Source organism: Acinonyx jubatus, chromosome C1, assembly GCF_027475565.1.
Source record: "Acinonyx jubatus isolate Ajub_Pintada_27869175 chromosome C1, VMU_Ajub_asm_v1.0, whole genome shotgun sequence".
Taxonomy (NCBI): Eukaryota; Metazoa; Chordata; class Mammalia; order Carnivora; family Felidae; genus Acinonyx; species Acinonyx jubatus.
In genome coordinates this window covers 4,280,182-4,303,786 of record NC_069381.1, presented here as the reverse complement: position 1 = coordinate 4,303,786, position 23,605 = coordinate 4,280,182, and the positions used below count along the sequence as shown (strand labels likewise).

Sequence of the window (23,605 nt, the reverse complement as noted above, 5' to 3'; positions counted from 1 at the left end):
TCACAGTAAGGCTGATTTGTTTAAGTACACAAAACTGGACTCCGTCCTTCACCAGAGCAACATTATTTGATTTATGAAAGCTTTGCTTTCTGCAAGGTGGACAAGTTCTGACCCAGAGGGAGTGTAGTACTTTTCCCTACAAACATCCCACTTCCTGGCTACTCAGACTCTCTTGTCACAAAGCCTGTGCAAGTAAGCTATTGGCCGGGCTCCTGGGCCCAGGAATGCTGCCGCTGCCGTTAATAGCTGTGTGAACAGTCCATCTATGGGCAACACGCAGCCGCCTGGGTACCTGAATGTTTTTTTTCACTCAGGCCTGTGCTTCCCATGCTGAAATTTGGACCAGACACATTCTCATGGAAAGATGATGAGATTCAAAGCACAAGAGAAAGCCTGCAGTTCGCATTTCAGAGATGGAGGAAAAACAAGATGTCTTCTCCAAAGGTTGTGCCCACTCAGCTGGAACCAAGAAATGACAGCAACCCCCGGGTGCCTGGCCCGCCCTGGGACACACGTGGGCGCGTGGGTGAGGCGTTCACCAGGAATGTTTCTGCGAGGCCCACAGGGCATGGGTGGGGGCTACTAAATAACAACCCAGGTTTCTTCTGAGAAGCAAAAGGACTGGAGTCTTTTCTAAAACCGAGCAAAGCGTCTGCTAAAGAAAAAACATGGCTTCCAAGGGAGGGAATTTTTTTCACCTAGTTACGTTGAAAGTGGAGTCCTGGTATTGTATTCACAGGAACCACAATAAGGAAGATTCCTTTCTTCACAGTCACCCCACAAGTGACTGTGACGTTCCTGAACGCCCACATCCCTGGTTTTCCAGGCAGTCCCCTGTCTGACCTTGAGCTAAAGGCAGTGTCCCCAGGCCCCTAGCGTCCCCTCTCCTGGAATAGGAAAAACTGCTGCTTTCACCGAAATTATTTACATTATTTATATTATTATAATTTTTTGGTACTTGAGCCTTTTGTTCAACCTAATAGCACGTTCTTCTGCATTCTCACGGCGGTCTCCTACCCTCAAGTTTTCTGCCTTCCCCCACGTCCACTTCCAGGAGAGGGGGCGAGGAGCCTGGGGGTCGAGCCCGCGCGGGCCTGCGCCCTCAGAAGGCAGCTCTGGAGCCTGAGTCTCTATGAATCGGCAACCAGAAGTGCGCCTTGTACGCGGACGAAAGTTAATGACCGAGTTAGTCAAGTTTGAAACTCCTGCAGGAACACAGTGGAGCAGATTCTTGGCGTCTGGCCCCGTGTCACTTACAAGTGCGCCAAGAAAAAACGTCACCTAAAAAGCTTATACTTGTTCAAGCCTTAGTCCTGAATTGTAAAAATCCTGTCTTTTGAGATCTGCCCGGCAATAAGGTTAACTAGCAACCCTCGGAACTAGTGGAATTCAAAACAAAATAAAAACAAAACAAGAAAAAGGTACTGTAGCGAGCCGCCCAGGGGCTCAGGGGCCGCCGACTGGGTAGGGAAGTCTGGCGCGAAAGGGGTGGCTCCGGTTCCGGGCGCCGAGCTCGCCCCCGCCGTCTTCGGCCCCGCAGCCCGGCCCGGTGCGTCGTGGGCGGGCCCTGGAGGCCCCCGACCCCGGACGGAGAGGACACACGACGCCCGGCGGGCCCGGCTCGGGCGGGGGGCCGCGGGAAGCCCCGTAAGGGCGCGGGCGGGCGGTAGTGACTCAGCCTCGGGCGCATGGGGCGGGCGGCGGCGCCGGGCTCGAAGGGGTTAAGTAGGCGGGGCCAGCGACGGCCCGCCCCTCCCGGTCCGCCCCCGAGGCCGCGGCGCCCGGCGGTACTTATAGCGGCGGCGCGGGACGCGCGGCGTTCCTCCCGCTGGCCCCGGCCGCGGCGCGCCCTAGTTACCCAACGACGGCGCCATGGAGCGGCCGGCGCCCCTGGCCGTGCTGCCCTTCTCGGACCCCGCGCACGCGCTGAGCCTGCTGCGCGGCCTGAGCCAGCTCCGCGCCGAGCGCAAGTTCCTGGACGTGACGCTGGAGGCGGCGGGCGGGCGCGACTTCCCCGCGCACCGCGCCGTGCTGGCGGCCGCCAGCCCCTACTTCCGCGCCATGTTCGCCGGGCAGCTGCGCGAGAGCCGCGCCGAGCGGGTGCGACTGCACGGCGTGCCGCCCGACATGCTGCAGCTGCTGCTCGACTTCAGCTACACGGGCCGCGTGGCGGTGAGCGGCGACAACGCCGAGCCGCTGCTGCGGGCCGCCGACCTGCTGCAATTCCCGGCCGTGAAGGAGGCGTGCGGCGCCTTCCTGCAGCAGCAGCTCGACCTGGCCAACTGCCTGGACATGCAGGACTTCGCCGAGGCCTTCAGTTGCGCGGGGCTGGCGAGCGCGGCGCAGCGCTTCATCCTGCGCCACGTGGGCGAGCTGGGCCCAGAGCAGCTGGAGCGCCTGCCGCTGGCGCGCCTGCTGCGCTACCTGCGCGACGACGGGCTGTGCGTGCCCAAGGAGGAGGCCGCCTACCAGCTGGCGCTGCGCTGGGTGCGCGCTGACCCGCCGCGCCGCGCCGCGCACTGGCCGCAGCTGCTGGAGGCTGTGCGCCTGCCCTTCGTGCGCCGCTTCTACCTGCTGGCGCACGTCGAGGCCGAGCCGCTGGTGGCGCGCTGCCCGCCCTGCCTGCGCCTGCTGCGCGAGGCGCGCGACTTCCAGGCGGCGCGCTACGACCGCCACGACCGCGGGCCCTGCCCCCGCATGCGCCCGCGCCCCTCCACGGGCCTCGCTGAGATCCTCGTGCTCGTGGGTGGCTGCGACCAGGACTGCGACGAGCTGGTCACCGTCGACTGCTACAACCCACAGACGGGCCAGTGGCGCTACCTGGCCGAGTTCCCCGACCACCTGGGCGGGGGCTACAGCATCGTGGCGCTGGGCAACGACATCTACGTGACGGGTGAGGGAACCGGGGGCCGGCCGGGAGGGCCCCGGGTGTTAGTCTCCTGCGGCCTTGGGAGAGTGCGTTTTCCGAACCTGGAATCCTAGAACCGCCCCACAGTGCGAGCGCCCCTTCCCTTCCCCCGCCCCTTCTTGGCCAGTGGGTACGCTTCGAGAGCTGGTGCTTTCGACCTGGAAGTCCGTTGTGTGAGCTGCGACAGGCAGCTCCTTGTGGTCTCTGTGTTCCCCGATGTTGGGGGGGGAGGGGTGGGGAGGGTAAGCAGCCTAGATGACAGATGAGCCCACTCCTTGCCCGGGAGGTGCCCCCACCCCCATTTGGTTAGAGGATACTGGGGCATTCACCCCGCACAATGGGCGCTTTCTTCTTCTCCCTAAGGAATCCAGGGACAGGCGGGGGACTGGCACTCGATGAGACACCCATTTCCCGTCCTGGGGATTTCCCCCACACAGCTGAGCCCCACAGGCCCCTTGACACGCTCATTTTGTCACCAGTGACAGGGTTCCCTCAAGCTTGCACCTAGGCTGGTCGCTGGGGGGTCACATGGTGTTTAGGCTGCTCCCTAGTCAGCGACTGTAAACATGGTCACATGCTAAGAGGTTTTCTTCCAGTTACTTGGCTCAAACCCCAAAACACTGCCGAGTCATGCTGGGCGGGTCCCATCCTGCCCCGGTCCTGGGCATCTCCCACATTTTTCATTAAAGATAAATCCCAGTTCAGACATGGGGCTACCTCCTTCCCTGGGGTGAGGAGGGGCGGTCTCTGTGACAGCTATATAAGGAAAGAACCCGACTCGGCAAGCAGCCCTGGGCCCTGCGGAAGGCTGTTATCAGTCAGTGAACTGAGGCTGTGCCCCGCGTGGCACCTTCAGGAGAACGCCAGCTCTGAGCTCTGGTGTTCCCACTCCCCAGCCCCACACACACCACCAGTTGGCGAGTGGAGAAATCTTGGGTTAAGGACGTGCTCGGCTCTTGGCCTGCTGCTCTGTTCCAGCGTTTGCTGGAATATGCTGGAATTGGTCGCTTTCCAGTTTGGGGTTGGTTGGCCCTGTGTTTGGGAACTGTGTGCCCTCCCAACACATGAAAGTCTGGCCAGTGCACTCCCTCCCAGAACTGGTTAGACTCGCCCCAACTTTGCACACCCTTCCATAAACGTCTCAGCTGAGCAGCTAATCCTTTGGGGTTAGACAGGTGGCTGGGTCATTCCATACAGCTGCCTGGAGGGAATTTCACAGGGGCAGGAAAGCTGGTTTCAGCTGCCTTGGATGCAGTTATCCTTTAGGAGGAAGAAAGCAGGCAGAGTGCACTTTGTAAGAGCTTTGTGTTTTAAAAAGCTCAAGGCTGTGAGACAGGATGTCATGCGTGCTTTGCCCTGTGGCGCCAGCTCTGGGGAGGGGGGATGTGACCCCACCCCTGGATTCTGGGGATCCCTTCAGGCTGTGGGAATTCTAATGTTCTGGGTTTAATTTAGGATTACAGCCAGCACCCCGGGGGGCAGTGAGTGGTTGGCTCTTTTTTTGAAAGAAATGTAGAAAGAACTTGATTGATTTTTTTTTTTTTCCCCTGGACGAGGCACCTGTCGGTAACTTGTGCCTAAATCAAGAACTGGATCCCCAGGATTCCCCCCGTAGCGTTTCTTTTCGTGCTGGGCTCTTGCTTGCAGGGTGAGGTAGATTTCCTATCGGCTTGTCCTGGCCCTGCCTTGTTTGCGGCTGCCCAGAAAGGCCAGAATTCCACAAACAAGGCCGTGTGGGCCCTGCCACATGCTTTGTGGCCCCCCAGAAGTTTTGGCTCTGAGACCCACGCCCTGGTGCAGTTGGGGTGTTGGACAGTGTTTGTGGGGGTCCAGACCGCGATTGCTGTTTACTTAGAATTCTGGCTTCAGGGCCCTTGTTTGACCCACACGGACTGGCGGTGTTCTTGTGGCAGGAAGCTCTTACACCCCTGGGCGGTGGTCGGCACCTGCACTGCCTCAGGCCGCCGCCCCCCCCCCCCCCCCCCCCCCGCCCCAGCATGGAGCCCCTCTAGCCAGGGCTTTGGTGAGAGAACCCATGTGTTGACGCTGAAACCCAGTGAGGCTACTTCCTGCCCTGGGAGGCTCTCTCTGGGAAGTTCATCGAGGCCCGCGTGGGTGCCTCACCCCTGAGTCCGCACGGGCTGACCTGTGCGATGCACGTCCCGGCAGGTGGGTCTGATGGCTCCCGGCTCTATGACTGCGTGTGGAGGTACAATTCCAGCGTGAACGAGTGGACGGAGGTGGCGCCCATGCTGAAGGCCCGTGAGTACCACAGCTCCTCCGTGCTCGACGGGCTGCTGTACGTGGTGGCCGCGGACAGCACGGAGCGCTACGACCATACCACCGACTCCTGGGAGGCCCTGCAGCCCATGACCTACCCCATGGACAACTGCTCCACCACCGCCTGCCGCGGCCGCCTCTACGCCATCGGCTCGCTGGCCGGCAAGGAGACCATGGTGATGCAGTGCTACCACCCGGACACGGACCTGTGGTCGCTGGTGGACTGTGGCCCGCTCCCACCCTGGTCCTTTGCCCCCAAGACGGTGACTCTGAACGGACTTATGTACTTCATCAGGTGAGTATCCTGAAGCCGAGGCCCCTCCACAGCCTTTCTTACCAGGCCCCGTGCTAAAGCGCATCATCACTGTGCTCCCATTTCACAGATGAGGAGGCAGGCCAAGCTGGCATCCGAGGCTAGGTCTTTCTCACCTGTTAGAACAGTTTCTGTGGGCTTCTAGGTTTTCTTGATCAAGGGATCCTGACTGATGGAGTTAGATCCTTGGATTATTGATTGAGTGGAGTTAGGGCCTTTTAGAGAGCTGAGACTCTAGAAGCTAAACCACGTGTTGCTTTGCCTGTCTTCCACCCTGAGGATCCCGCTGTATAGACCCTGGTGGTTCTCATGTGGCATTTATTAAGAAAGGAATCTGTCCTACATAAGGGGGGTTTTGCATCTTAAGACCAGAGGAGGGGCATGTGGGTGGCTCAGGCGGTTGGGCATCCGACTCTTGGTTTTGTCTCAGGTCCCAATCAAGCCCCACATCGGGCTCTGCGCTGACAGCGTGGAGCCTGCTTGGGATTCTCTGTCTCCCTCTCTCTGCCCATCCCCTGATTGCACTCTCAAAATAAATAAACATTAAAAAAAAAAAAAAAGACTAGGGGAGGGCTTTTTGGAGACTTTGGGTCTTTGGGGAAGTGTTGCTTTGTCAGAGGGACCCTTTGCTCACCCAGCAGTGTGTCTTCACCCTGCCGCCAGGTGCAAGAGCCGGGGGTGGGGGGGTCAGCTCCACCCCCCCTTATTCATTATTTTTAATGTTTACTTGTTTTTGAGAGAGAGTGTGTGAGCAGGGGGAGGGGCAGAGAGCGAGGGACACACAGAATTGGAAGCAGGCTCCAGGCTCTGAGCTGTCAGCACAGAGCCCAACGTGGGGTTCGAACTCACAGACCGTGAGATCGTAACCTGAGCTGAAGTTGGATGCTTAACCAACTAAGCCATCCCGGGGGGGCCCCACCCTCTCTGTTTAAAAAAAATTTTTTTTTTTAACGTTTATTTATTTTTGGGACAGAGAGAGACAGAGCATGAACGGGGGAGGGTCAGAGAGAGGGAGACACAGAATCCGAAACAGGCTCCAGGCTCTGAGCTGTCAGCCCAGAGCCCGACGCGGGGCTCGAACTCACGGACCACGAGATCGTGACCTGAGCCGAAGTCGGTCGCCCAACCGACTGAGCCACCCAGGCGCCCCGCACCCTCTCTGTTTAAAGCAATACTTGGGCATTCAGCACATGTCTCTGCAGGTCCCATCTATGCCTTTCCCGCCTGAGCTGGCACAGGAAGGGCCCACGGCCCTGGGATCTAAGGATCCCACAGCCACTCGGGACCAGGGACCACTCCTAGCAGGGAGCCGGCCCTAAAGCTGTCTGGGGGGAATGATGAGGACAATAGTTAGCATGTGTCAGGGCCCCCGAGCTGGGTGTGGTCTGCCTCCTGGGCAGGAGTCCATCTCTATGACTGTCTGACTCTCAAGATGGGCACCACTGTCATCCCTAATTCATAGACGGCAGCAGAGGCTTAGAGGGGTAAGGAATTTATGGGACGGCACGGGGTTTGAGTCCAGGATATCCAGCCCAGGGCCCAGTGCGGTGTTGCTATATCGTGGTCTCCCTGGGCCAGGCTGTGGCCTTGGGAGCATGGGGCAGACATGGAGTGGCCAGGGGGTCACCATGCATCTGTGTGTCTTGACTTGCCACAGCCAAATATCCCCTCCTGATGGGCCAGCAGGCGTTCAGGGAAGTAGGAGCTCCTGTCTGCTGTGCACAGCCTGTGTGTGTGTGTGTGTGTGTGTGTGTGTGTACATTCATGTGCACTTGTAGGTGCTCCTGTCTGCTGTGCACAGCCTGTGTGTGTGTGTGTGTGTGTGTGTGTGTGTGTGTGTGTGTGTACATTCATGTGCACTTGTAGGTGTGTGTCCCAGTTCCTCCCTTCCTGGCCTAGAGCCTGTCTGAAGCTGTGGGATCAGGAGGGAAGAGTAAGAGCTGTACTGTGGTTTCCTCTGTCCCCTCTTAGAAGCCTCAGAGGACATATGCACTTGGCTTCTCAGCCCTTCTTTTGCGTCCTCAACTGCCCTGGCCTTTGTCTGCTCCCTCCACTCTGCTCCCCCAGACTAGAGGCTCCTTCCCAGGCTTTCTTGGTGAGCACATGCAGGGCAGAGGTAGCACATCATTGTATGCCAGGAAACCTCCGGAGTGCTCAGAGAAAGCCCTGGAATCTCGGCCAGCTCCTGGTCCTGTTATAAAACATCATCTGACCCTTCGCCCAGCTCCCCCTCCCCCAAGTCAAGGTAGATGTCTTCAGAGAGGGGGTGGAGACAGCTATAAATACTTCTCTCAAGAGTGCCAGAACCTTGGCTTCAGCCCCTCGAAGTCCGTTCCAAGTTGAGCGCCTTTGAGAATGTCCTCCCCGCCCTGTGGTCCTAGAATAAGACGTGCGAAAAGGCCAGCCTGTCCACAGAAGGCCCCCTGTGCTTTCCTCATCCGTGTCGGGGTCTCTTGTCAGGTGCTAAGCCCCCGCAGCTAGAAGCATCAGGGTGCCCCCCACGCCCCATGTTAGCCTTTGTGTGGGTTCAGCTAAGCCATGGGAGGCTAGGGGTGGCGGGTGGGCTCAGCTCTGCCCTATCCCAGCCCCCAACCACGTGGAGATAGTGAAGGGTGGGGAAAGGCGTCCCGATTGACCTCCAGGGGGTGGCGTGGGCAAGACCTGGGGTCTGGTTCAGATGCACTTTCACGTTTGCCCCAGAGTCACTCATTTCATGCCTAGTAAGCCTCGTGTCTAGTAAGCCCCATCGCGCCCTGCTCGAATGCCACCTGTCAGGGCAGCTCCTGTCCACAAGCTGCTGTTTGCAGGGGCACCCGGCACTGGGTGGAGGCCTCAGCCTCTCAACCGCTGCGGCCCTGACAGTTTATACATCTGTGCTGGGGGAGGGCAGCCCAACGGCCTCTGGCACTGTCATCCTCACATGGGCCATGAACTAAGATGGGTTTTTACACCTTGAAATTTTTGGAGGGGGGGAAAAAAAAAAACCAAAGCAGGAGCCACATTTTGTGGTATGAAAAGTTACACGAGATTCAAATTCTGTCCACAAATAAGGTCTTTTCGGAATGCAGCCAGCCCGTTTCCGAACATCGGTGGCTGCTTTTGCGCTACAACAGTCACGTTGGGGAGTAGGTACAGAGCAGGCTCTGGGGGCCTGAGATGTTCACTGACTGGCCCTTCTGCTGACCCCGGACTCCTTACTCTCACTGCCATCTGGGGCTAGTGTCTGTGCTTTTCAAGGCTGTGCCTTTGAGCCTTTCCTTGCAGGGATCCAGAGCGTGTCAAACAAGGTGGAAAGACCCTGACCCCAAAGGGAGGGGCAGTGCTGGTGCCTTCTTTCCTATGACTGTGCCTATCCTGCTGGGCACCCAGGACACAGCAGTGAGCGGGAAGAGACTGGGGGGCTGACAGCGGTGGGGAGGGCCCAGGAATAGTCAGTGCACGTCAGGGAGTGCAGAGGGGCAGGAGGGCTGGCCTGGACTGGTCCGCCGTGGAAGGCTGTTGTGAGAAGACACACAAGTGCAGGTCGGAAGACGGAGAGGAGACTGGTGGGCAGGGATGTGGGAAGTTCAGATCTGGAGCCAGCCAGGGGGGCCGTGCTGGTGTAGAGCAGCGTGTGTGTGGGGGGGGGGGGGGGGGGGGGGCGGGGGGGGGTAGGGTGGTTAAACCTGAAGGTGTTTGATCTTCAGGTTTGAGAAGTAAAGTCTGGTTCTGGCCTCAGAGCCCAGGCCGGATAGGTGTGCGGGCCTGTGGCCCCTGCAAACCAGGGATGAGGGCTCACTGGCCTGTGGACTCCAAATGACATCAGAGACATTCCCAGAGGAGAGGGGCCTGTGTGGCCCTTCTCTCCAGCTCTTTACACACAAGGATGCTTCCTCCTGCCTCTGATACGTTTCCCCCCCTCCCATTCACAGGGATGATTCTGCGGAGGTGGACGTATATAATCCCACAAAGAACGAGTGGGACAAGATCCCATCTATGAATCAGGTAAATATGCGACTGTGTCGGCATTGGTAGCACAGGCGGGTCCTGTTTTCTGGCCAGAGTGTAGTCATGACGTGTTTGGGAGATGGTCCTGGTGGGCAGGGCCCGTGCTGAGCCCTTTCCTGGTGTTATTGCACTTAATAGAGGGCTGGGTTTTCCCTCGGTTTGTACTTCAGGGGCACTGAGACCTTAAATAAATCCCAGGGTTAGACAGTTTAGTGAGTTCATCCATTCGGACCAGCATTCGATGAGTACCTGCTATAAGCCAGAGAGCATAGGGAGAAGAATATTCCCCAGAGGGACAGCAAATGCAAAGGCCCTGGGGCAGAGTGTGCCTGGTATGGTCGCAGAACAGACCTCACAGTCCAGGGTGGCTGGAGCAGAGTGAACAAGGGGACAGCGGAGGCAGTGAAGTCAGACAGAAGGTCTTTGGGGATTGACCCTGGGGAATACAGTTATTTATTGAGTGCCTACTGTGTGCTCTGAACAAGGCACTGCTACCACTATCTGATCAGGGTGTCTCCCCTCTGCTTGTCGAGAAGAGAGGTGCTGAGTCTGACCCTGTGATGGAGCTGGGAAGGCTCGGTGGCATTTGGCCATGTGAGCAATCTCCTTAGTCCTAGTAGTTGTATATCTCCTCAACATCTTTTTTCTTCCTGAAAGTTCCCAAACCTGCTCCCATGATACCTCTGCATGGCAATTGTCACAACTTACAACATCCCAGTTTAACATTTGCACTTAGCAGGTGGGACTTCTCTTCTCCCCGTGATGACCTACACGTTACAGCAAACTTGGGCAAGAGGGGAAAGTCCAGGGGTGTGGTTCAGAGCCCGGATGTGAGGCAAGTCCTGGCTCGGCCACCGTCAGCCACGTGAGGCACTGCTTTCCCACCTGTACGATGGGAGGACAGCCTGGCCCGCCCCAGGGCTGGTGCTGCTCACGGGGAGAGTCACTGCTTCAGCAGTCTCCCGGCCACCGTAGGAACCAGGCACGGCGTGTGGCGCGCACCACACCCCCCCCCCCCCCCCCCCCGGCCCTGGTTCTGGAGCCGGGGTGGAGGAGGGCATTGGCCTGGCCTGGGGAGCGTGCAGAGGGCCGCTCTCATTTCTCCAGGAAGTGGCGAGGGTCCCAGGCACCTTCTCCATGGAGAGAGGCCGTAGGGTTTCTGAGCTGGCCTGGCTGCCGGCCTCCACTTGCCTGTCTCCCTTGACCCGCAGGTGCACGTGGGGGGCAGCCTGGCCGTCCTTGGAGGGAAGCTCTACGTCTCAGGTGGTTACGACAATACGTTTGAACTCTCTGACGTGGTGGAGGCCTATGACCCAGAGACTCGGGCATGGAGCATAGTGGGACGGCTCCCGGAGCCCACCTTCTGGCACGGCAGCGTCAGCATCTTCCGCCAGTTCATGCCCCAGATGCCCTCTGGTGGGCGCGGCTTCGAGCTGGACAGTGGCAGCAGTGACATGGATGTGGCCCGACCCCGGCGGCCGCAGAACCCTGACGAGCTGCACTAGCCCTGGCCTGGCCCGGGGAGGGCCTCGGTGCAGGTAACACAGCATGTCTGGGGGCGGGGCAGTGAGCCCCTCCTTCGTGCACAAGGACGGGTTGGGTTCACCAGGTGGAGTTGGGCTCTTGGGGCGCCGAGTGAGCCTCAGGATGTGACCCCAGGAGAGCCTCTGTGCATTTAGAGCCGGACTCACAGCTGCTGGGAGCTGCCTCCCTGCCAGCACAGGGCTCTGGCTCTAGCAGGTGAACCCTCATGCTGCCTCTGCCTATGCCTACTTGCTCCCATGTCAGAGAGGACGGCCTCTGGTCGGGGACAAGTCCTCCCACGAGAGTCTGAGAGTGGTCCAGGCCTGCTTTCCTAGGCCCGCGGGCTCTGCTGGCCTGGAGCATCGGGAATCTGGCAGACGATGGCTGCAGTGGGGTCCCCAACTCCACGTCTGGTGCTGGACATCCCAGGGGCCAGCTCCCTGGATGGAGGCGGTCTGCCTGCCTGGCTCCTCACACCTGCTGGGATGTCCCACCAAAACGTGCCTCACAGGCGCAGGGCAGTGTGACTGGACGGGAGTGTGGCCTTGAAGTGGGCCCCAAGGGACGTGCTGAGTAAATCCTGTCTCCAGTGAACCTGGGTTGAGGCAAATGCTAGGTGCTCCATCCGCCTACCCCACCAGCTGGTGTTGCCACCTGACTTGGAGGCCTCCAGGACCGTCGTCCCAGGTGGATGCACGAGAGGGCAAAAGCCTGCAGGTGCAAGGTCGTGGCTCCTCCCTGGGAGGCCCTAGGAGTTTCTCATTGAAGCCCAGCCAGGCCGATGGTTGCGGACGCCCTTCTCTCCCCTAGGGACAAAGGATCCTGCTGCTTCCCAAGGAAGCCCTGGACGGGGTGGCCCCCGTGATTGGCTGCAAGGTAAACGCAGTCTGGCTCTTCCTTAGAAGAAGGGTAGGGTGGCCAGGGACGCAGCCAGAAAAGAGTCTCTTACGGTGCCATTGCTGAAGGTCTCTGCAGGGCAGGGGGACAGCCACGCTCCTCCCAAGCCTGGGGCATCCCCGGGAGGGTGGCGGGAGGAGTTCCCAGGAAACTGCGGCTCAGGGGTCCCCGGTTCCCTGTTTTCTCTGGGGAGTGAGTGGTCTGGTCTCCTCAAGGTCCCCGAGGATCCCTTGGCTGGATGTGTCTTTCTTCCAAAGAGGAGGATGCTTGCATTTCCCTCACTAGAAAGCTGGAAAGCAAATGTTTGTTGAGTTGCTTTTCCCAGTGAACCGCCTTGGAGATGTGTTCTTAGCAGGAGAAGAAAAGTTCTAGCTGTCGCTTCACAAACAACACTTTTTTAAACACTTTCTTTGGCCAGATGGCAAGGGTTGTTCTGGGGGAGGAAGTCTTGCGGCCTAAAGAGCTGTTGGCTGGGGCCCCCACCTTCTCTGCCATATGCCGTCACTGACTGGTTAGACCTGTTGCAGGAGCGGCTCCGGTCCACAGCCAGCCCTTCCCATCCCCTCAACTGTCACTCACCGGGTCACTCCCGCAAACCCACTGCGCCAGGCGCTGCCAGACAACCGGCCGGGTGGTGGTCCTGCCTGGGGCTCCCCCGCCAGGCGGGCCTGGCCATGGAATCCCTTGGAACCCGGGGGACTCCTTCATGCCCCAGGTCCCACCTTCGCCCCTCCTGGCGTGCGTGTTCCCCCTCAGTCGGGACTTGCTGCCCCTGTCCCCCAGCGATGGTCTGACCTCACCTCCTCGGGGCTGGTGCTGCCTCCTCCTGGCTCTGGTGCCTTCCCAGCAGGCTCACTCCGCAGGGGTTTTCCAATGCCCTTTGGTCTCTGTAGGTAGAGGGTGTCCTGCCACAGTGGCTTGTCTCCTGTCAGTGGCAGTGGGGAGGGCAGGGCAGCGCTGCACAGGACCGAGGGAGCCCTGATGTGCACCAGGCACGGAGCTCTGCGCCAGCAGCTGCGGCCTGCCCGCTCGGTGTGGGGACAAGCCACGCAGATAGGTGTCACGATGCCTGCTGACAGGTCACCTGCAGCCACCCCCCCCCCCCCCCCCCCCCAGAGCAAGAGTGCAGGCCTTGATCTCGTGGGGAAGGCTTTGGCGCCCTTCCTGAGGGCCGCCTCCGTGGAGGGTCCCTTTGGCAGCCGGAGAAGGTGGGGTGAGGAGGTGCCAAGGCTGCTGGAGCTCTCCCCACCTCCCTCCAGTGGGGCTGGGCTCTGTCAGGGTCAAGGACTTCCCGTGGTCAGCGACTTCCAGGGAGAGGTATTGTGTAACGTTTTTTTGTCGGGACGGGGCGCTGCAAACACGTTTTTCTGACAAAACCAGCCTCTGTGGACCGTACAGCAGGCCTGGTCCGGGCTGAGGGCTAGCGACCGCTCTGGCCTTCACCTGGCCTTCCCTGCAGACACTCCCTTGTGGCAGGGGGCCCCGTGTCCTGGGTTCCTGCCCTTGGTTCTTCACCGTGACCAGCTGGCACACCACTGGCAGCTGTTGGTTGGCTGGTTCAGTGTGCACCTGTGACGTCCTCCTCCACGCTCGCTCTCTAGAACTACGCGGGTCTCCTCCACCCGGACCCCATCCTCTGTCGGGAGCACCAGGGTGGGGAAGGGGAAGCAGCAGCCTCAGCAGCAGCGGGTTCCTGCAGACCGCAGCCGGGGGTCCACGGTCAGGGACGGCCCTTCGGCAGCACCTGCTCCCCTGCCCAGCCCTCCCCGCTTCCCCCGGCGGGGGCTCTCGCCTGGGGACACCCCCCTCCCCGCCCCCACCTTAGGAATGTCTATACACTGACCAGGGTCAGAGATGGGCCAGCTGGAGGTGGGACTGTGTTTGGATATACGGAACTTTTTAGTCTACGAGACAGTTTAAGTTATGAAAATTCAGTGACTCATATTTAATGCTGATTTGCTATAAAGTATTCTATATTTATATGACTTCAGAGACTCTTATGTGCTAAAGGACACGCCCCTTTCAGTGTCCCAGCTATCTAGTTCCAACCCCAGACGGTGGGGCAGATTTGCCTATTTATTTGTCCTATGGGCCTAGGTGTCCAGAATCCTGTTAAGAGATTTTAGGATGCCTTCGATGTATACTTTTTGAAATAAAACTATTTCCTATACACTTGGTGTCCTGGTCTTCATCCTGCCACTGCTGTCTTGGAGACTTCAGGCAGAGGCGAGGCGGGGCAGCAGAGGGCTGCCCCCGTGCCCACAGAGGAAGAGGACAGACGGGGGTGCCCAGGGCTTGTGCGAACAGTCTTGGAGCAAAGCTTCTGAGGCCCTTTCTTGTCTCCGATCGTTACGAGGTGGCAAGTAGTGGGAAGCGGAGGCTGAGCCCAGGGCATGAGGAGCGCGGGAGTCCTAGCCCCACGTGCTGCCCCACGGCCAGTTTGGCCTCCCTGCCTCTACCCCTTCACCCGGTCCCCTGCCTCGCTCCCCCCCACCTCCTGAAGGTGGGCTCTCTGGTGGTGAGGAGACCCCCGTCTACAGGGGGTAAGCCTCGGACCTGGGGTGGGGAGTGGGCCCTTAAAGGAGGATCCTGGAAGAGGCCATGAAGTTCAGAAAGGTTCCTCGTGTATAACCCAAGGCATGGGCCGGTTTCTTTGTGGGGAACGGAGCATTTTGAGGCCATAGTTTATTTTTTAATAACCTCACTGAAATAGAGCTGAGGCAGTTCGTAGTCTGGGCATTGGCTGTTGTGCCTGAATATGGGCCTTACCTCTGAGCACCCCAGTGGTCGAGGAATACAAGGAAAGACGGTTAGATGGGTTCTGGGTGTAAAACAGATCGTTTCCTTCCTCAGACTCCAGGAGGAATTGGGCAGTGTGGAGCTCGTGTTTCAGGAGTCTTCCAGTGATAAGATTTAGGTGGTGCCCGACTTGAGCACTTGCTCGTGACTGTCACTGCCCCAATTCAGAGTTCACTCTGTGCCAGGCACTAAGCAGAGCACCTCTGCTGTGTGTCAGGCGGTTGTAGAATGTGTGTGCAGAGCTGGACACCCATCAGTGGGTGGGGCCTATATCCCCTGCCCTTGAACCTGGGCAGTGAGGTTCCGGTGTCTGCCTGGACCAGCACCACGTGGCAAAGAGGACACTGTGACTGGAGGGCTAGGTCATAAGGCCTCACAGCTCTGGCTGGAACATGGGTCCTTGGCACACAGCCACCATGCTGTGAGGAAGCCTGGGCGGCCCGTGGAGAGGGACCCAGGCCCACAGCCAGCACCGCCTTCCCAGGCACAGACACCCTCCCTCCCCCCAACCGCGCCCTCGCCAGCCTCCAGGGAAATCCTGGGGCGGCTTGCCATCTGGCGGGAGGTAACTGCGGGCCCTCTCACTGAATCCTTGTCTACAAAGCGGGTGCTATTACTAATTCCGTTGAAGAGGAGGACACGAAGGAGTCGCCTGCCTCGGGCAACAGGGCTGTCAGTGAAGCAGCTGAGGGGGAACGTGGGCGCCGCCACCCACACGCTTTTCCTGCAGGATGCGCACCCGGCCCTGCCGTCCCTGCAGAACCCGGGGACCAGCAAGGCCTCTTGTCATTCTAAACTTGGCCTTGCCGGCACCCCAGGCCACCTGCACCGGCAAAGCAAATGAGGACCCTCCCGAGGGAAGGATCCTGTCGGCCGTCATCTGCCAGCCAGGGTCCAGAGCCTGCTGACCACGAGCCCTACCTCAGGCTCCCCGCTGGGATCCGCAGCAGGCTGGCGGGGTAAGGTCATCGTCGGGGGCCCTGAATCCCATCCCCACTAGCTGGCAGCACCACAGCTGTGAAACAGCAATGCCATGGCTCCCAGTCCTAGAACCCTGACAGTGAGACAAGAGCACCCGGGCCAGGGCCTGGCCCCTAAAGACACTCGCCCAGAGTCTGCCTCTGCTGAGGTCTCCCAACAAGGTGGGGAAGCGGCTGGCCGAGCAGCACCCTGAGGCGCAGAGATGGCTGGGTGAGGCACCGTTTCTCCTAGAAGATTCGACGGGAAAGCAGCACACCCCGGACACCAGGTTACTGGGGAACAGACCGCCAGATAGGCTGAAACGATGGAGTCCCAAACCGTGTGATTTATTGGGGGCTGGGGCCAAGTGGGCTGTGGTGGCAGGGGTGCTACGTGTCACAGTCCTCAGGGATGGCTGCCGTGATGATGAGCGAGGGCTCCATGACCCCCGAGCTCACCAGGCTCTCCTCCGCACAGAGTCTCTGGCTGGGCAGCTGGGAGGTCAGGCCGCCCTGCGCCAGGGATGCCACGATGACCTCGGCCGAGCCCACCTCCAGCTCGGCGGGTGGCTGAAGTGCCACCACCACCATCTTCTCATCCTCAATGACCAGGTTCCGGAGTTTGCGCTGCCGCGGGTTATAGTTCTCCACCCGGTCGTGGATCTCCATGTGCCTCCGGAGGTGGGCCTGGGGGGCGAGGGGACTCAGGGCTGGGCAGGGAGGGGCCCGGGGTGGGGGGCAGGAGGAGGGACCCCGGCCGGCCCCAGGCCTACCTGCCGGGTGAACTTGTAGCCGCACTCGGTGCATTCGAACTTCCTGACGCCCTTGTGCCTTCGGACGTGCACGCGCAGCTGCTCCACGGCTGTGGGAGGGAGGGGACCCCGGTGTTGAGGGGAGGCAGGAAGTGGGCACCACGGTGCCCAGATGAGGGTGGTCCGGGATCTGCAGCTGCTCCGAGGGCCCTGCCAGGCTCCAATGCCACCCTGAGGGTGCCACTGCATGAGACCCTCCAGGGCTCCCGCCCTGCCCTGTCACCGCAGCTCCAAGCTCCAGTCTTTAACGCACAGGGAGAAGAGATTCTCTGGTAGGAAGACTGGCACCAAGAAGGAGCGTGCGACAGCCACCGCCACGCCTGACCTCTCCCCGCGGACGCTCTCTGGCCCCGGTCAGCGGGATATGGCCCACCCTCCACCCCACGCAGGGCGTGCCTGGGGAAGGGTGAGCGCCAGGGGCCTCCCGCAGGCCCAGGTACCTTTGAAGGTCTTCCCACAGATCTGGCAGAAGTGGGGCCGGCCTTCCTGGTGGCGGCTGGCCACGTGCCTCAGCAGGGGCCCCTTCTCGGTGAAGCGCTGCTCGCAGAACTCACAGCCGAAGGGCCTCTCGCCGGTGTGAGTACGGTTGTGCTTGTCCAGGCTGGCTGTGGGGACAAGGCAGGGGTTCAGCCGCTGCGCCGCGGCCTGGGACGGGGAGAGGACAGGCCTGCCTCACCTTGGGTGCGGAATGTCTTGCCGCAGAGGTGGCACTGGAAGGGCTTCTCGCCCGTGTGCGTACGCAGGTGCATGTTGAGATTAGCTTTCTGGGTGAAGGCGTGGCTGCAGAACTCACACACGTACGGCCTCTCATTCCTGTCCGGGGCAGGAGCATCACCACGGGAAGCAGCCCCCTTCACCCCGCGACAGCTGGGAGCACGGCTGGCCCCGGAGCCAGGGAAACCGGCCAGGCCGAGGCAAACCCGCCTGAGCCGTGGGACCGGGCGCAGGCCGAGACCACCCGTGCGGCACAAGGGCTCGGGCAGTGACAGGAGGGGCACCGGCGCCATCCCGGGAACCACAAAACTAAGAATCTGCCATCATGTTACCCTGAGATCCTCTCCCTCAGCCTTTCTGCCCGGCAAGCCTACTGCCCCCTCAGGCGCCCCCACCAAAGAGGCTACAGGCACCGGACTCGGGGTGGAGAACGCTCTGTCCCACGAGAGCAAAACCTAGCTGCCTTCTGGACCCTCCAGGCGGGCAGTAGGACCAGGCCCCGGGGAAGCCCGGCCAGCCCGCACCTGTGCTTGGCCTTGATGTGCATCTGCAGGCCGTTTCGGCTTGAGGCCCTGTGCCCACACTCCTCACACACGAACAGTTTCTCCCCTCGGTGCTTGAAGGCCTCGTGCAGCTGCAGTTCTGTTCGGGACAGGAAGCACTTGGCACAGGTGGGACACTGTGGGGCAGAGGGAGTGAGACCAGGCTGAGAACGGGGAGGGGTTCCCTGGCCCCCCGCACGACAGGAACCACACAGCCTGCCGGGTCTGACGCGGCTGTGGCCACCTCTCTACGGCCAGCTCCCAGTTCTCAGCACAGCCTGGCACTTACAGCGTGGGGCTTGGGGGCTCCGTGGAGTTTGATCAGGTGGCTCTGCAAGTCCTTCTTCTGCATGAACTGCTGGGAGCAGGAGGAGCACTGGAAAACAGGCCCAAGGTCACCTCGGAGGCCACCCCTAGGCTCTCAGGGCAGCAACCCACAGGCAGGGCCCAGCCCGAGACGACAGGAGGCTCCTTGGTGTGAAGGACGCTCCAGAGAGGAACCCCCGCCCCGTGCTGTGCCCACGGAGATGCCGAGCCTGCCCTCCACAGAAAGAGAAAGGACCCAGAGAGGGCCAGGGGCACTGCCTGAAGGGAGGGGACGCTGGATGGGTCCAGAAGGCTGGGCGTCTTGACAGCTGGCAAGAGGGAGGTGCCTAGCATCACCCCACGTACAGGGCTTGGCAAGAGGGATCTAGGGGCTGTCCCTCCACCCACGGCCCCGGGGACAGGCCGAGCCTGACCTTGTAGGGCATCTCCCCCGTGTGGGACACCATGTGCACCCGCAGCTCCATCCTCCGGCGGAAGGTCTCCTGGCACACGGAGCACGTGAAGACCTGGCAGTGTGAGGGGCAAGCAGGGCCGGCATCAGGGGGGGGCGTCTGCCTACGACGGCAGCCTCTGCCCGGGCTTCCACTCGCTGCTGGGAGGAGTCTGCCCGAGGGGGGGATCGCTAGGGTGGGAGAGGGCAACACGTGACCTGCCTGCCCTGACCCTGACCGTGGCTGAGCACTGCAAACCCACCCCACAAGCTGGGGACAGGAGCCGGGAGACCTCACCCGCAGACCCCACACTGGCGACAGGCCTCTAGGAGGAGAGGGTGGGGTTCAGCCGGCCACGTCACGTGGGCCGGCCAGCAGGGTGGGGGCAGCAGCCCGTCCCCACCAAGGCGCCCCTTCTCCAGAGTCGAGGGACCCAAGCAGGCAAACTCAAAATGCTTTCCAAAAAGTCCCTCTGGGGCCGGTCCCTTCCGCCCTCGGGACCAGTGTCCCCACCTGTAATACCAGGAAGCGGACTCGATGGCATCCGCTGGAGCGGACACGCCAGCTCTCTTGAGTTTACAGTCCTAAGACGGCTTCCTGAGGGCCCCTCTCAGATGGCAGGAAGACGAAGGCCAGCGTCCCCTGCCCACAGAGTCCTGGGCCAGTGCCCGCAAGTACCTGTTCCGAGCGGTTCATGCAGTTCCGGGCTTCGTGCTCCAGGAGGTTCTCCTTCCGAAAGTAGCACTTTCCACACTTGGGACATTCAAAGGGTTTCTCCCCAGTGTGTTTCCTGCCAGGAAAAGCCACGGCGGGCGCGGGAGACTGAGTAACTGCCCGCCTCCCCCTCACCCGGTGTCCCTCTGGCTCCCCCACCGACAGCGCCGTGCTCCACAGTGCAGCGCAAGAGCGGTCCTGAGGCCGGCCACGGCTCACCACGAGGCTTGTTCAGGCCTGGCCGATGCACCTGCACGGGGGAACCCAGAAACCCTCCTCTTGTGGGAGCCCGCACAGCTCCCTACAGCGGGGCCACCGCAGGGCCACACAGGCCCAGCTGGCTAGCATCTCTGCAAAGACAGAAATGATCCCTGGGTCCTGACTTCCTCGAGAAAGCACCCGATCTGCCTGGAAGTTCTGCGGGCTTTACCTTCAACACCGTAGCCAGAATCTGAGCATTTCACCTCACCTCCACTGCTATCACCGAGCGCAGCCATGCCACCCCTCAGGTCCCGCCAAGCCTGCCTCCCGACAGACGTGAAATGCAGCGGCCAGAGGCGCCCTCAGATATAGTCAGACCTCATCGCCTCTTTGCTCCCAACCCCGCGATGCTGCCTGTTTCACCGAGAGAAGGCTGGGGGCCTAGCCGGTCTGCCCCTGACCGCGGGGCTTCGCTCCCCAGGTCTGGTCTCCCTGACACTCACCGGCCCCTGGCTCACCCCAAGCTCTCTGCTCTGGCTCTCCTGGACCCACAACCCCCCTCCCCTTCGCCCCCACCCCCGCCATGCGCTTGGTGGAAGTCCTCATCTCCTTGGAGTCTGCTCAAAATTCCTTCCTTTAAAACTGCAACCCCACCCCACCCCTAGGTGGGACTCTCCTCCCTTCTTCCGTGGCACTTCCCACCTTCCAGCACCCTGTCAAGTTGCTGTCAGTTCCAGTCTGCTCTGCCCCGCTGAGAGGAAGGCCCCATGAGGCTCCTGCTCTATCTGCTAAGGTACACCAAGCGCCCAGAACAGTCTTGTCAGCCACGCAGCAGAAGACCGGAAGAGCTCTTACGACTTGGCAGAGGCCATCCTCCGCCACTCAATTAACTGTCCTTGTCCCCATCCCAATGACCTCACGAGAGCACTATCCCCTCGCAGTTCTCAAGGCCAGTCCAGCGGCCTGCACCGGAGTCTTCTGCTGGGGGAGCATCCAGGCTGATGTGGGTCACTCCAGGGTGCCTCCCACACGGGTCTTCCCCAGACCCCATTGGCCGCAGGTGCCTCACAGCAAGGCGAGCAAACAGGCATCCCCCAGCTCCCGTCACTACTAGCTTCCCAGAGCGTCGCACTGAGAACACGTGTGTGGCCCAACCTGGCCTGGCGAGAAATCAGACTGGTGACATCTTGGACTATGAAGTGGCAGGGCTGGAAGGCATGTCACCTGGCTGCCACCCCCGGAGGCCTTGCAGAGACCTGGAGCGGCACTGTTAAGAGAACTCTCTGTAACCAGGGAAGTGTCCTGTCTGTGCCGAGTCAGCTGCCGGGGCCCACGGGTGACTACCGAGCACTTACAACGTGACTACTAATCTGAAAAGCCAACTGTACTTTTATTTTAAGTTAACGTAGCTTCATACGGCACCTGGTTACCTTTCCGGACAACGCGGTTTTAAACAAATAGTCCTTTAGGCTCCACTGACACCATGGGGCTAACGTTTCCGCCAGAATCACAGGAGGCACCGACCCTAAAGACTGACACCTTGGCCCAAAGCCCACCTTGCTGGGCTTTAGAAATACCTAAGGTGGCGCCTCAGCCACAGCACAGAGCCATGGGTTTCTCTCATCCCCTTGGCAACAGGCAGCTAGCGGTCAAGGTCCACAGTGGGTGGAACTTATTGACAAGGTGTCTACAGACCCACTCCAGAAGCTCAGAGTAAGAGAGAGACGAAGAAAGAATCTGTTCCACCACTAGATCGGGCACTACGAGTGTGAGACAAAGCCCTCAGCCCCCACGTGGCCCAGAAGCAGGGAGTGCAGGCCCCCTCCCCCAACAAGGGAATAGCAGACAGGAAAAAAAAAAAAAAATAGAAAAACAGAACGTTTACCTGTTGTGGACTTTTAGATAATATTTGCTGAGGAACTTTTTATGACATGTGGGGCATTCAACCGGCACCGCTGTACCTTTTCTGCTCTCAGCCGGCTCGGCTGCCGGGGAACCTGTGCTCAGGGCTGGCTCTGCAGCACAGGGCTTTCTGATCATGTTTGATTTCCTCCTGGTTGGCAAGGCCTCACTCTCAGAAACATAATCACCATCCCCGTCGTCCTCAACTTGAACCACCACTTCCCACTAGAGCAGAAAAGGCAGCAGGAGGCAAGGTCACCAAATGAACCATTAGGAGTTCTGGGGGCAGATCTACAGGGCAGTCGGCTCATTCCAGTTCCATCCCAAGATGACTCCCTTTATCGGTGGCTGTTCCCATCAAGGTCCTAGGGCAGGCCTCCTCGGAATCTTGGATTTGGAGGGCAGTGACTCTGTGGTGAACTGGAAGTTTGGCTGGACTTCACTACCCTGCGGAAACACCTGTAACCCCGAAGCCAGCTACCCAACCCCAAGAAGCTGCCAACCCTGGACAGCTGTGACTCACAGGAAGGTTAGCCGGAGGCTGCAGGATGGAGCCGGATTCCTACGTTTGGAGGAAACCTATTCCAGCCCCACCTAACAAAGATTCTATCTTGGGGTCCAGACTATCCCAGAAAAGTGTCAGTGTCTCCACCACCACCCCCAACTCCTACCTCCCCATTCCCAGCACCCTGCGCACAGTACCTCATTATTCCCGCCCTGCAGCTGGACACCTTCAGCCTCAAAGGGTCTTGGAGGTGCTTTGCAATCCTCAGGCTCCTTGTCTTCTGGGGGACAAAGCTTCAAGGCTTGCTTGAGTTTCCCACGGTGGAAGGAGGGGCCCTCACTTGGGGCCGGGAGACCAAGCTGGGGCCTTTCGGGGCTGTGGCTGCCACTGATCTCCTGGTCTCTGGGGACTTGACCCAGTGTCTTCGAAACTTCCTCTTCCTCCAAGCCTGCCGGCTCCTTGAGGTGGCTGTTTACATTCCGGGGGGTAGGTTTCCCCAGCCCACTCTGGCCACTTGATGCCTGCCCCCCTGAGGTTTTGGGCTTGAAACTCTGGCAAAGCTCCACAGCCTCTGGCACTCGCAACTCCCTTGCTGCCAAAAGCACCTGGTCCCGGTTTCCGGAGGTGAGAGCAAGGTGACCAGTATAGAAAAAGTCCAACAGGAGACCAAAGATCTCAGCAAAGCCGGCAGGGAGGACAACACTGCCCCCTGAGCCATCCCCATAGAGGCTCTGGAAGAAGTGGCTGCAGCAGGCAAGGACACTCCAGTGTGCCTTGAACACCAGGCCTCCCACGTCCAGGGTGGCATCGCAGTACTGGCCCTTCTCTCGCTGCTTGTTGAGCTCCTGCAGAACCCTCACACTGTGCTGGATGAAGGAGCCGTCCATGGTCTGTCTGGAGGAGAGGAAGGTAGAAGTGACATCCTGGCAAGCCCAACCCAGGAGTAGCAAGGGGAAGCCCCTGGACTGGGGAGAACAAAAGGGGAGGTGGACGGTACTCGGTCATGTTTATCTCAACGAGGGCTTAGGTCAACGTTAGAGGAAGTCAGCTCAAGACAGGAATGGACTGAACACCTCCCTGGGAGTGGGAGCCAGGTGAGCAGGCCATACTGGGTGGGCCAGAGACAGTGTGTGGCGGGGGCACAGACGAACTAGGTTGGGGACGGAAGCATGGCTTGGCGGAGAACAGGACAGGGTCGTGAAGAGGTGCGGGTGGAAGGAATCAGTGTGGGGGAAAGAGACGGAGAATCAGAGCGAACTGATCGGCCTGGCAGAGCGAGGGGACCCGTGGCAGGGAAGCTGCGGGTGCGGACAGGTGAGCAGAACCCACGCCGTGCCCACACGTCCGGGGCGGCCGGGCGGAAGGCGGTCGCAGTCACACTCCAGTTGGCGGCCACGGCGGCCCGCAGCCCTTCCCTCCCACACCCTGCTGCCTCCGAACTCCTCACCCGGGCCTGTCCTCCCTGCGACGGCCCTACAGACCCCGGACCTCGTCGCCTCCAGAGCCCCACTGACCAACTGCCCGGGCGGTACGTGCCCGGCCGACCGTACGGAGACGCCGCCGTCGCCGCCGCCGCCGCCGCCGCCGCCGGACGTGACGTCAGGGAGCGCCGGACGCGCTGGGAAACCAGGAGGTACAGGGCTTCTAGCTCCGCCCCTGGGGCGGGACCAGGCAGAGAACGGCCAATGGTATGGGGAGAGGGGGCTTGGCCCAGATCGCTCTGCCAGGGCTGACGTCCCCGAGTTGCTTAGCAACGTCAAGCTGCGCCCTCGGGGCTGGGGCCGAGTGCC

The 23,605-nt window shown here is 60.4% G+C and overlaps 2 protein-coding genes across 4 annotated transcripts; one reads left to right on the top strand and one right to left on the bottom strand.

Annotated features, from left to right (window-relative positions):
* The first annotated feature begins 1,790 nt into the window (after positions 1 to 1,790).
* KLHL21 (kelch like family member 21) lies at positions 1,791 to 14,079 on the top strand. The gene is made up of 4 exons (XM_027060543.2): positions 1,791 to 2,893; positions 5,078 to 5,483; positions 9,413 to 9,485; positions 10,700 to 14,079. The coding sequence occupies exons 1-4, from the start codon at positions 1,873 to 1,875 to the stop codon at positions 10,991 to 10,993; spliced, it is 1,794 nt and encodes a 597-aa protein (XP_026916344.1). The 5' UTR covers positions 1,791 to 1,872; the 3' UTR covers positions 10,994 to 14,079.
* A 1,915-nt stretch (positions 14,080 to 15,994) lies between these two features.
* ZBTB48 (zinc finger and BTB domain containing 48) lies at positions 15,995 to 23,408 on the bottom strand. Of its 3 annotated transcripts, none has more exons than XM_027060555.2 (11): positions 23,263 to 23,408; positions 22,013 to 22,709; positions 21,294 to 21,535; positions 19,172 to 19,283; positions 18,476 to 18,568; positions 18,025 to 18,111; positions 17,718 to 17,872; positions 17,156 to 17,292; positions 16,920 to 17,084; positions 16,441 to 16,529; positions 15,995 to 16,354 (listed from the first exon to the last, which is right to left on the bottom strand). In XM_027060555.2, the coding sequence occupies exons 2-11, from the start codon at positions 22,700 to 22,702 to the stop codon at positions 16,058 to 16,060; spliced, it is 2,067 nt and encodes a 688-aa protein (XP_026916356.1). In that variant the 5' UTR covers positions 22,703 to 22,709; positions 23,263 to 23,408; the 3' UTR covers positions 15,995 to 16,057. The 3 variants fall into 3 exon arrangements, with proteins under 3 accessions (XP_026916356.1, XP_026916357.1, XP_026916358.1); XM_027060556.2 differs by having other exon boundaries at positions 22,013 to 22,705; XM_027060557.2 differs by having other exon boundaries at positions 23,330 to 23,405.
* Positions 23,409 to 23,605: the final 197 nt, after the last annotated feature.

Excerpts from the sequence above, each read along its gene's own strand:
- ZBTB48 (XM_027060555.2), bottom strand. The coding sequence starts at position 22,702 with ATGGACGGCTCCTTCATCCAGCACAGTGTGAGGGTTCTGCAGGAGCTC. Across the intron at positions 18,569-19,171 it reads GCATGAACCGCTCGGAACAG|GTCTTCACGTGCTCCGTGTG; the intron begins GTACTTGCGGGC and ends TCACACTGCCAG. Across the intron at positions 18,112-18,475 it reads CGGGGGAGATGCCCTACAAG|TGCTCCTCCTGCTCCCAGCA; the intron begins GTCAGGCTCGGC and ends CCTGTTTTCCAG.
- KLHL21 (XM_027060543.2), top strand. The coding sequence starts at position 1,873 with ATGGAGCGGCCGGCGCCCCTGGCCGTGCTGCCCTTCTCGGACCCCGCG. Across the intron at positions 2,894-5,077 it reads CAACGACATCTACGTGACGG|GTGGGTCTGATGGCTCCCGG; the intron begins GTGAGGGAACCG and ends ACGTCCCGGCAG. Across the intron at positions 9,486-10,699 it reads AGATCCCATCTATGAATCAG|GTGCACGTGGGGGGCAGCCT; the intron begins GTAAATATGCGA and ends CTTGACCCGCAG.